This window comes from Mixophyes fleayi, chromosome 1 (assembly GCF_038048845.1).
Source record: "Mixophyes fleayi isolate aMixFle1 chromosome 1, aMixFle1.hap1, whole genome shotgun sequence".
NCBI lineage: Eukaryota > Metazoa > Chordata > Amphibia > Anura > Limnodynastidae > Mixophyes > Mixophyes fleayi.
In genome coordinates this window covers 232,439,557-232,452,193 of record NC_134402.1, presented here as the reverse complement: position 1 = coordinate 232,452,193, position 12,637 = coordinate 232,439,557, and the positions used below count along the sequence as shown (strand labels likewise).

Sequence of the window (12,637 nt, the reverse complement as noted above, 5' to 3'; positions counted from 1 at the left end):
TGTTTGCGTGTGAGGGTTTTTTCTGGGCATTTTTGACATTTAGTGACCACATGTAGAACCTTGCAGTGGCTGCAAAAAAATATCATCTGCTATGTCACCAACTGAAGCAAGCCCATTAGATAAATTAAACAACAAAAAAAATTTAGTGTAAGGTGCTAGAGATAAAAATGTTGAAATGCTACACGCACACTAAATTTGGAACGTTGGCATTCATCATGGAGAGTGAAGAGGCAGTAACAATTAGATGTCATTAGATGGACCGAGGCATCAATAGATAATTAGACAAGTAGATACCAAATTGTAAAGCGCTACGTAATTTGCTGTAAATGATGATGCTGAGAGACAAAGGTGGTCTGCACCCATACTACAAAACTTCAAAGACTATGCACACAATACATTTTGAATGTTACAGGGCATGCATCATAGACAGTGAAGCTATAGTAACAGTCCAAAGACTGAGTCATTATTCGTGGAATTGAATGGGGGAAAGCAAATGCAACGATAGCAAAATTAAATAATTCTTCATTAAGACAGTTCGCTGCAGACTAGAGGAGTCCTAGCAAATTTTATCCCTGGGGGCAATATTCAACTCAGGAGCCTATTCGGAACATTTTAAAGGAAAAAAAAAAGAAGCTTGCCCCTGCTGCAGACCTTAACCAAGATTGGTGACAATTGAGACAGTTGTGAATGGATCATTAGAAAATTTACTGGAAAACAATGTTAATGCTATAAAAAGTAATATAGGAGCAAAAAGAGCTCAAAATGACATTTTACCTATTTCTTCACAATTTTTAAATAGATCCAGATCTTTTTTTTTTTCTTTTTTTTTATTTTTATTTTAACGCTAATTTGGCAAAACCAGTTAGACAACCAAAACGCGAACATGTTTTAGAACTACAACCACATCCAAAACATGAGGTTCAGCGCACATCTCTAGCTATGCACAACACCTCCATTTTCCTTTTTAGAAGGTTTGATAAATCGACCTGAAATGAGAGTAGCGTTTTCGATAATTAGCATATTCTGAGCAACCTAGAAGTAAAGTACATAGTTTGTTGGGGGGCAGTTATTCCAGGGCTTGGTTCGGGTTTTAGTAGAATCCTAAGGTATACCTCCCAACTGTCCCCGTTTAGGCAGAATGGTGCTGACTTCAGATTTCTGTCCCCCTGTCCCTAACGGGGCACAAGATCCCCGCGGGTCACATAGTTGGAAGGCATGCCTTAGGTAGCAGAGCAACGTTGAACAAGTGCTGTGTGCTCCTACCACTGGTATGTGCGGCAATACATTTTGTGTTCTGATGAGAGGGGTGGAGAGTAAAGGGCTGCCTATCACAACAGAATTATAAGGAACGGCCTTGGGTATGGTCACAATTTGTCCTGATTCTAAGAACTGCAAAGTTGGGAGGAATGCTAAGGATCTTGTTTAGTATTCTACCAAATTAATTAAAATCCTGACTTCCATGAGATTTTAGTGTCCAACATAGAGTTATTACTCCTGAAATGGAAAGTAAGAAACATATTTTATTATTTAGTTTAGATATAGAAATTAAGGTTCAGATTTGACTATGCAACCAAACCTACAGTAGTTGAAATAAAAAGACTGCTGTGGGAAAAGTATGTAATAACAGAGCAGTAGTTGCTGTAAGGTGAGTGGGGCAGCTACTTGCCATTCATTTTTTTCTACCCAAATTTTCATGAAGAAGCATTGCAGTAGTCAGAACTACATACAATTTTAGGTGGGTTTTGTAAAGTTTGCATCGTGAGCAGTTTTTACTGTTGCTCCTTATATTTTAGTATTATTAGTTAACTAATACGTACTGGGGCTCATTTAGAACTGGACGCATGTGCGATACAAAACTACATAGTTAAAAACGCATATAAAGTAAACATATTTACATGCATATGTTCTGTCAGGCGCATCTCTAGGCGCACAATAGTGTAGAGGTGCGGCTTCACGTGTTAGTAGTAAATTCTAAAGTTGCATCACCCTATTTGTACACAATATAATAATGTAATGAAGTGTCATACGCACAAGAGAAAATGCGATAGTTGCATTTTCAATATAAAATATAGTGAAACACAAAATAAAAATTTAATTACAAATCTGTTGCTTTCCCCTGGTGATAATGGAAATCTTCTTCTTTTCTGCTGTAGTCAAAATAGAAATGTAAATTAAGGAATGGAAATGGACAACCTCAACATGAGCTACTATAGCCACAATGCTAATGACTAAAGTACGGTATAAGGTGGAATGGTCAATCTGCAATCGGCCAATCAGAATCGGCTAGATAGTGCTTCTCATCACTGCACCTCTACTCCAGCACCTGCAAGAGATATGTCCCTAAAAGGTGTATCTGCCTATGTGTTCACATCTAATTGTGTTGCAATGGCTCTGAATATTCTGCTTCTCCATGTGCTAGGAGATGCAAGTTAACCATGTACAAAGCACTACATACAGATTTATGTATACACCTTTTTAGTGTGCATGTGCAGAACGGAAATGTATATCTTACTCAAAAAAATAAATTGACTTACATCCACTTCTAAATGAGCTCCTCAGTTACTTAAAAAATACCATAACAAGGACATGAGAGAAATAGACGCAAGGTAGAAAAGCTTATTTTGTATTGCGGACAAGCCACATTTCATCATAGTGTAAAATTATGCTGTATGAATAGGTCATCTAACTAGTTTCTATGCAAGCACAGATATAAAGTGCATTGAGAAGCAGAAACTGGGGAGGAGAGTCTGTCACACTAATCAATACAAAGTGGCTTCGCTCTGATTGGACAAAGTGTGGGAAAGCTGCTCTATATTGGTTAGTAACCACAATGAGCTAATTTCAACTATGTGATTTCTACATTGTAGCAATGTAGCACATTGCAGTTAGTGGCAAGAGCCCACGCTCAGCATATTCCTTTAATTACGTTTTTGTTTTTTTATTATGCATTTTATGTCTACATTTTTGACATTGGGCTCTAAGAGGTTATGCTATAAAATAAGGTCACTCTAACTCCTGTTTACATAGTGCTTCAATGTTGCAGAAAACTTATGATAAACGGATGCAAATGGTATGCAAATATAAATGCTAACACAGGATAGGACAGTAACATTTAGGCCAAGGGAGCTAAAGGTATTAATGTCTAGAGGATAATCTATCACATTGTAGGCAGCAGATAAAAGAATTAAGATAAAGTAACGCTCTGTAGATGTAGCACTCAGAAGATCATTACAAACATTATTAACAGCTCTGTCAGTTGAATATATCTAACAGAATCCAAATTAAAATGGGGGAGGGGGGTCATCAGACTTAGCAGAGATGTATGCACTAGGCATTCAAATTTAGAAGCAAAAGGAAGCTTAGCGACGGCAGTAGCTGGAGAGGGAGAGGACGGATCAAGATATGGCTCCTTCAGGATGGGAGTAATCACTGCATGCTTAGAAGAATATGGCAAATATTAGATGAGAGAGAGTTTGTAAAGACTTCTTTTAGATGAGAAATCAGAGCTGGTTGGAGAGCGCAAACAAGATATGAGGGAATAGGATGAGGAGGGCAGGTAGTAGTACGGAAGGAGCGAAGATGGGCATCCTCGGTCACATAATCAAATATGGAGTGAGTATTTGCGGAAGATGGGGAATACCATTTATTGGAGTTTTGGTAGATTCTATTATCTAATAATGTTAAAATCTAGAAATCATACTTGAATAAATAGTTTCTCGGGCACAGTCAACTGGAACTGAATGTCTCAAATACCCACACCAAGTGATATCAGCAAACATCCATACATAAGCTTAAACATTACTGGATGAAGTCTAGACAATGGCGGCAGCTATTCAGGCTATAGGACCTCAAAGAGATGGAGCAGTAACGTATAGTTATTAGAACATTTATGTTGATGGTTTCCATACTTAAAAGGCAAAAGAATAGACTTGAATAGAACAATTGTGTGACATGCTTTTATACACGTAAAACATTTTGGACCAAGGTGAAATTAAATATTGACTTTACTCTTGAAGGCATCATGTTGTAAAACATCTTGAGGTCAAATTGCTTGGAAAGTTCCTGACCAAGGATACTCACACACACCATGGCTTTAAAGGACATTAGCCCCTTTCTCTCTAGATTGTAAGCTCCCGCGAGCAGGGGCCTCTTATCTTCATGTCCTCCTCCCTCTGCTGCCTTTTGTTCTTGGCACCCCTACATCATTATTACACCTTGTCATTAGTCCTCTGCCCTTGGTCTCATCTTCACCCTTGCCTTCGCACTTCGTATGCTCTGATTCTGTGGGCTGCACCCACACTACTGGGCACAGCTTCAGTTCTCGCTCTCCCTTCCCCTCTCTAGTTTCTTAGTGTTATGGCCTTCACTTACATATCCTTGTCTGGTGTACCTGCTCTCTACTGGGTTAATAGTTTACTTCACTTTGTTTTTGTATTACCCTCCTATGTTGTGACCTGTTTTATCATATGCTCAATTGAGTCAATAATTTACTGCACTTTATTGCACTTAGTTTTTAGTTATGCCTGTATGCCATGTCCCGTTTAGTCCCTTGTTCTATGTACAGCACCAGGGATCCTTTGCGGCACCATATAAATAATAGAGAATAATAATAATTAGTATCTGCTGACTTGAAAGATTGTAATTAGACAGTAACCAGGATTCTGTAGTGAGGGAGAACTACTCCTCAGCCTTCTGTGGTGCCATGAGGAAGAGTGTGGGTTAAACTCTTAATGGGGTCAGTAACTGGATTTACACAGAATTAGTAAGGGAAGGACGAGTAACTGGGCATCGGAGAGAATCGTAGAACAGAAGATCAACCATGCGAGTAAGAAAGACGGGAGACATCGGGAGGGGTGAACATCCAATTTTAAAATCCTTATTTAACCTTTCCGTTGCTATATGAGTTTGTTGCTTCCCCTCTGGCATGGCTGGGCTTTGAAGACGTCTCTAGGGACAGAGCTAGTGTGTTCACAGTACAATATACTGTACATGGTACAGTGCTCCACTGTCAGCTTTTGTATATACATCAGGCCTGGAATTGCTTAAATCACTGTAGAAATAAGAATGTTTGTGTGTGTAGGCTCTCAACATTGTGAGTGTGTTATACTGTTTAAAAACACATCCATCTCCCTGCAATCAGCAGGAGTGCAGATAGAAGAGCGCAGAGTTAGCAGGCAGATTGGGAATCCCGCAGCATTAATAATGGATGGGGAGATGTTTGGATAAATTCATGCTGGGCTGCAATTACTGCTTGCAGTTCTTTAGCAGAGCACTCATACCCATGCACACAAGCAGGCTGTCTTATATTCTGAGCATTGGATCATGTTTCTCTGAGTTCACTTTTAGCCACCTGTTCAGAGTGGTTCAAACCTGAAAACTGTGCTCCATATGGTATTTTGTGTGATGCTAAATATTGGTGTCTAACTGTGTGTAAACTTCCAGTTTCACAAAATATTACCAGAGTACAGTTGAGGATATGTATATATGACATCAGTGGAATGGATGAAAAGGGAAAGAATGAAAAAAGCTAGATACCAAATAGGTTCCCCACATTAAATTTGTATTTTAGTTATTCTACTCCCTTTTTACAGATTATTTTAATGAAAGACAGTACCCACATTTAAAACCACTATCCGGTACTGGCATCTACTTATACACGGTAAGCTGTAAGCGGTATACCTGTTGGCTTTGATGGAGTCATTGTGTTCTGGCTTCCCTGCTAAGCAATGTTGGCTAAATATGTGATAATCACCATATAATGTAAATTTATATGGATATTAGAAGTCACCAAGGAGTTATGTGGTCATATAATAGCACAAGACTGTTGGCGAAGTGCTTTAATACAGGTCACAGAAATACAAAGTGTCTTCCAATATACATAGTAATATACAGTAGGGGCTGCATTATTCCTCATAATAATCAAGATTCCTAATGAAGAGTGACGATAACAGAACTCCATAATTGTAAGTGATGATCAGAACTCACTGTTTACAAAGGTATGTTTTACCAATGTTTATACATATATTATCATCACTCTGGTATTATAATGTGCTATAATGTGATAAGCGCATTATATATAAACATGTCTTATGCTATAATCGGCACATTGGTGCCAGGGTAATAGTAGAATGCCAAAAATAGATTAAGGACAACTGTTTTATGTTTTTACATTTGATAATTATTAAAGTAGTAACAAATGCCAAGCTATGGCATGCTTACCTGGTCACACTAACAGAGAGACACGCAGTGTGGGTTCTCGCTGTCATAATGTAAAACCATCCCCAGCCCGATCAGCGCAGTACATCTGGCCTGTGAAAACATATGGTACCCTCCACCTGGGACAACCAATACCATGTTAATTAGTATTGGCACTCTTCTTGGCACCCACAAGGCAGGTTGGTGCCAGGGTAATTGTAGAATGTCAAAATTGACTACTTACTATTGTGAAACTACAACTATTGGTTAATTAATTCAGCACAGGTTATTGCAATAGGCGTGCAGAATTGGCGAGATTGTGAGTTTTTCTATCAGCTAATGTAGGCCATATTTATAGGTCTCTTTTTTTTTTGTTTAACTTCATATCCCCAAATGAATAAGATGATTTGCTGTATATTATGATTACATCTTATTTTGCTTCAATCTGGTGTAAATACAGGCATATATTTGAGGTTTGTCTGACCTATCTGCTTGTGAGGTGGAAACATCAGTTGATATATGTCAAGTGTGTTTAAAATGATTGTAGTGTGTTGTTTTCATTCCCCACTTTTCCTGATCACTATAATATAAACTGGCAGGTATCCACCAGTACTGTAAAACATTTTTGTTTCTTTATAGAAACAATGTTACTACACCATGGTGGAAAATACTGATGCAGAGAAGCAAATAACTTTAAATATAAAACTTAAATTTTGTTATTAAACCAAAAATCAGCACAAAACAAAAAAAGAATAACAAAGGGTTATCAAATATAAAGGAATGGAAATTTTGCATGAACTTTTCTGTAGACTTGTGCTTCCTCTTAGCCACATTCTATAACCTTATACCAACATTTCTGCCTCTTTTTCTCATGCTAAATAAACATAATATAGTCACCTAATTAACAACTAAATCAGCACTCCATGTTCGAATAAGATCAGCAAATTATCCTGCCAAGATAATAGAGAACAACTGTAAAAATGTCTCAAGTAAAATTCAACTTTTCTTTCAAGGAATAATAAAAGGATAAAGAAAGGACATTTTTACATCCTTAAGACTTTTTAATAGAAGATGGTTATAATGTATACTTGTCCCGGTAAAACATTTTTAAGATCATTTTAAAATTCCTCCACTTTTTACTATGTGTTTATGTGCGTTTTGTGTGTGTGTATAACAAAATACCTATATATTCTCCACAGTAATATGGCACATTACACTATCTGTATCGGTGCCCCATATGGAGGAGAAGGGATCAAATAAAATGCTTACTAGCTGTTATAGATTGAAATTTTATACTTGGTAAACTATCACACATGGAGCTAGCAGTCAACCCCAGCAGTAACTAAATACTTGATGAATACACTGCTGTGATGATCTGTGCTCTGACACGGTTTCCTTTAGGTACTGCTTGGTGAGCATTGCAAATGTCTCAGAAGGTGAAAGTACGCAGGTATAGGCAGTGGTGGCAATTTAGAAGTGACTGTAGGGAAAATGTAAGTGATTGGTATTTGATAGTCTTACAATGAAGGCAGTAGGAGCAGTGGCGGTATGGGATACCACCGTATATACACCCCCAATTTGACCATTGGGTATGGGGCTAACTCACACAGGCGGGTTTGAAAAAGTGGAGATGTTTCCTATAGCAACCAATCAGATTCTAGCTGTCATTTTGTAGAATGTACTAAATAAGTGATGACTAAAATCTGATTAGTTGCTATAGGCAACGTCTCCACTTTTTCAAACCCGCAGTTTAGTAAATATAGTGAATTGGGACCTGGTTTAGAGGAATAGGAACATGGTCAAATTTGTCCCCAGTTTGAGGTATAGATAACTATGGTCTCCTTCAGTTCACTTATTATACCTGCTTTCTGGGACTTCTCAGTGAAAACCTATTTGGACACGTTCTGTACAAAGCTATACAAGCATGTGTAAAAAAAAAAAAACGACAAAAAAAACCATTCAGACTGCACTAAATGTGTGTGCAAATCACCAATAGCTGGAAGGGAAATATTCTCATGAATACTTAATAAACACCAAAACATGACTTGTTCAACTGCATAACTATTCTGGAATTAAACCAAGTTAATATTACACAGTCAGATGGCGTAGATTTGTAGATGCATATTTTAATACCAGTAACCCTTATCATCATCATATTTCAAAAATATTTTGCATCGTATTTGCATCTGTAACAGCTAAAAAACTTCCTAAAATGCACATGTGTTTTCCTAATGTTTTCAGAGATCTACAAACATTCACAGTCTGCCCATCATGCGAGCAGCTTAGCTAGGGCATGTTGGGCACAATGGCTCAACCTGATGTGGCTAAAAATGATGGGTCTGTGTATTTATTGCTTTTTATGATCAGCCTGGGCTTTTTGCTTTTGTAGCCTAGGCAAATGACACATGTTTCCTATCTCTTCAGGAAATGAATAATTTGGGTTCTGAGCAGGCCAGATGTTGCCCTGGGGGAGCCTAAGGAAGGACCTTTTGTAACATATGCTGTGTTCACATCAGTCAAGGAAACCGTGACTTCTTTCTTATTTTCTTGTTTGTCATTGTTCTTCCACAATTTGTGCTACACAAATGTCTTCTACTACTAACAGGTATGGGTTTCAATTCAATTGTCCTCTCTAGAACTCTGTATACTAGTATTGCTGTCACCTTTGCTCTTTTACATTAAATTACAATTTCTAACATTCACTACTCTGGTGATAATGTTAAACAGGCCGTTGTCTCTGTCTAAATTAGTCTGGAATGGTCAAATTAAGCAAAATGTATATGATTAAAACACAGATGCAGTCATGCTTTCAATGATATAAATAATATGCAATATTATAAGTGATCTATTAAAAAGTGCTGTTGAAGAAATGGTTGATACACATAAGGATAATGGCATTCCTACTGGAGTGATTTGGTGCATAGGGCCAGAGTTTTATGCACACAGAATGTGATGTCGCTGTGGAATTTATGCTGAATACTTTCTGTGTTTAAATGAGCTAAAACCAGCTCTCACAATACCACCTTTAGCATTGCCCGTTTTATTGGTCATTTTAAATGACCTTAGGTTGAAATATATTATTGTATCAAAAGATAGTTGCAATACGTTTTATCACTGCAGATATAAACTGTAGCAGTGTACTGTAGGAAGCCAGAAGCAAGATACAGTGGTAAGACAGTAAAACGTTTGGTTATTCTTCTTCTCCATAGGGATCACAGCCAGCCAGGGATTTTACCCAAATTCTGCAACTAATATCATTTGAAGGTCTCAGAAGGAGGGTTACTATGCTGAACATTTACATTGCTTTTAAAGGGCTGTCATTAGAACTTATGAATTACGGGTTTTAATTAAAAGTACCAATATCCTGTGCAAGGCTAATTTAATTAATGGGTAAAGGGTCAGGGCACACCACCATATGCTTTGAAACTTACTGGTTAATGCTTGAATCCTTTCTTGGTTTAAAGAAAAGTATACTCTAGATTCAACCATCTTTGGCAGATATTAAAACAAGTAACAACAAATGAAACCTATTTTATTTGGTGTTTAATACAACATCTAGCTCTATTATAGGGTATGAACCTCTTAGAGCAGTCTAAGCAAATACAAGGATTGTCTTGCCATTTGGTGATCTGAAAAACAATGCAAGTATAAGGTGAAAGTAACAAATCAGACCTATGACTGAAACAAGGCCCCTTCTTCTTTTTACTTCCCCCATGTTAAAAACAAAATTAAAATGTATTTACCAATATCAGTACTAGTGTATTTTAAAGATGACCCACCTTGTTCATACTTTGTATCTAATATGACCTGATTTAAATATCCCATACGATCTTAACAATTTGCTGGATTCTGTTTCCCCTGATGTGGATCTTTTTATTGATGATGTGAGTCTGGGTGTATTGCATTATAAACTGACACATAACAGCTTCCTCCTGACCATGACAACTGCAAAGGATCATTATGTAAAGCAGATCACCTTCTTATGACCAGCATACAATTTCTAATAACCAATATTTAAGGAAGATTCAAACCTGGTAACCAGTATACATAGTGGAGCCCATACAAATTACAGGTATATAAAACAGAACCGGTTGTGATGACCAGTATAAAGAAAACCTGAAGCCTGGAGAAGAAAATACAAAGTAGTGTCCCATTGTTGTGACTAATAAAACACAATGGTCTTTTCTTGTGACTAGAATACAAATCTGAGGCTCGTTGTTGCCAGTATGTAAAGTACAGCCTGGTATATAAAGCATATGCCATTCTGTTGGGAAATATAAACCAGAACCCTTTTTGTAGAGTTAGTTTTTCATGACCATTATACAAAGCAGAGCCCCAATCTGATATCTAGTAAATAAAGCGGACTTCATTCTAATGATCAGTATACAAAGAAGAGTCGATTGTTATGGCTAGTACACAAAGTATAAACCATCCAGTAAGCAAAGCACTACACCATAATTGGGAAAGCTGTGTTAATCAGTGTCCAAAGGCAGAGTCCATTCAGGTATCTAGTATACAAACCGGGGTCCTATTCTGGTGGCAAGCTTTCACTACACAGATCATTTAACCCTGTTCCCATGCACCACAATATCACATACTTGCCTGCTTTTAGGCACTGAAGTCCAGGAGATTCCGGTCAGTCAGCGTGACTAGAGGGCAGGAAGGGGCGTGGCATGGTCAATCGTGTAATTTTGGGCGCGCCCCTGCATCAAAAATGGAGTTTTGATGCGGGGGCGGGGCCAAAATGACGCGATTCACCGCGAATCGCATTATTTTGGCCAGGTATATGCCGGATGCGGGAAAATTGCCTGTTCTTACGGGAGACCGACCCAGATTTCGGGAGTCTCCCAGACATTCCCGGAGAGGTGGCAAGTATGCACTATCATGGTTATTCTAGAACTCTCACAGGCTGGGCTTATAGTTCCATTTCAGTCAGGTTTGTTCTGAGCACAAAATGCTCTACAATAACTGTACTAGCCCATTATAATTAATCCCAGTATTATGTCTTCAGTATGGTAGTTATTGCTGTATATGTTAAAATTTCAATAATTTACATCAATACCCTCTACAGTGGAAACTAGCATCAAAGTTAAATTTAACCCAATGTCACAGCTCAAAATTTTGTTCATCACACTGTAAATTCTTCCCTGTTCACACCTGCCCTCCTGCACTGCTAAACATTCATTTTATCACAGCCACAAACAACATTCTGCAGTGGAAAAACTTCCAGACATTCAGGGTTATTTATTAATAATATAATAATGTGCAAATCTGCAGTAACCTGTTTGCAACCAATCAGAAATTAATTTTCATGGATTTTGTGTAATATAGACAATGAAAACAAATTAATTTTTTGCTATTATGTTTTGCACATTTGTACTTTGTATCAATGCTTTCTAGGTCCTATTTTGTTTACTGTTGACGCACTGTGCAATCCCTAAGGGCGTATTCAATTGTTCCTCCGGCCGCCGGAAAAACGAGCGCTCTAAAACCATTACCGTTTATACGGTAATTACTCGCTGAATTTCATCTCGCAGGAGCTGCGAGATGAAATTCAGCGAGTAAACTACCGTATTAACGGTTTTTGCGCGCAATATTACCGTATAAACGCTAATAGGTTTAGAGCGCTCGTTTTTCCGGTGGCCGGAGGAACAATTGAATACGCCCCCTAATGTCTAATCAAGACTTTGTACAATAGATCAGAGTTCCAAATGCATATTCCATGATTTAAGCAACAAAATAACTTTCCCTCTCGCATCACACAGATGCGGCCAAGCCACAGCACACAGTCAGCGAGCCCGGCAATCAATAGGAAACCTAGTTTCCTATCACTGCATCCCCACAGACCAGAACTACTGCCACCAATATCTGCAGCCCTAACCACAGAAAAAAAACAATATAAGGTAACACTACAGGGTTTACATGCAGGCTTCAGAAGAGTCTGCTGCCTAAGTCAAGCATATCAATCAATGACATTACAGCCTGTGGATGAATAAAATTTAGAGTCGTACAATACTTCTGATTTTCTGAAAATATATACTTACACCCTTACCTAAGACAAAAGGCAATATATCTATATGACGCAGACATGATTAATAGGGAGCGTGCATATGTTACTTGGAAATTCACCAATTCAAGACTCAAGGGATGCTTTGGTATGGGTCAGATTAATCAGCTGTCATTACATCTGGGTCACACAATGCAGAGAGCAAAAACTTAATGTCTGCACCCCACAGTCTTTGGGGAAAGCAGATATTAATTAGCAAGTCGGTAACTATTAAAAAATAATACACTTCTTTAATAGAATGCTATTTAATGCATCCAACCTTCATTTACATGCTCCTGAGATGTTACAGTTTTCACTGTTTTCAATTTTTAATGGACCAACAAAATATTTTCAGACTGCAAGTGATGTTACAACAGTAATGTGCTATATAATTGT

The 12,637-nt window shown here is 37.9% G+C and overlaps 1 protein-coding gene across 2 annotated transcripts in view; it reads left to right on the top strand.

Annotated features, from left to right (window-relative positions):
• Window positions 1-12,637, top strand: part of HOMER3 (homer scaffold protein 3) — an 88,334-nt gene that overhangs the window by 17,208 nt on the left and 58,489 nt on the right. Inside the window, exons 2-3 of one of the 2 annotated variants that reach the window (XM_075207500.1) lie at window positions 8,620-8,653; window positions 8,717-8,800. The exons of the other annotated variant lie outside the window; for it this stretch is intronic. Coding sequence (XP_075063601.1) covers window positions 8,781-8,800 — 20 coding nt within the window. The 5' untranslated portion in view covers window positions 8,620-8,653; window positions 8,717-8,780. The remainder of the gene's footprint in view (window positions 1-8,619; window positions 8,654-8,716; window positions 8,801-12,637) is intronic. 2 annotated transcript variants of the gene reach the window in all.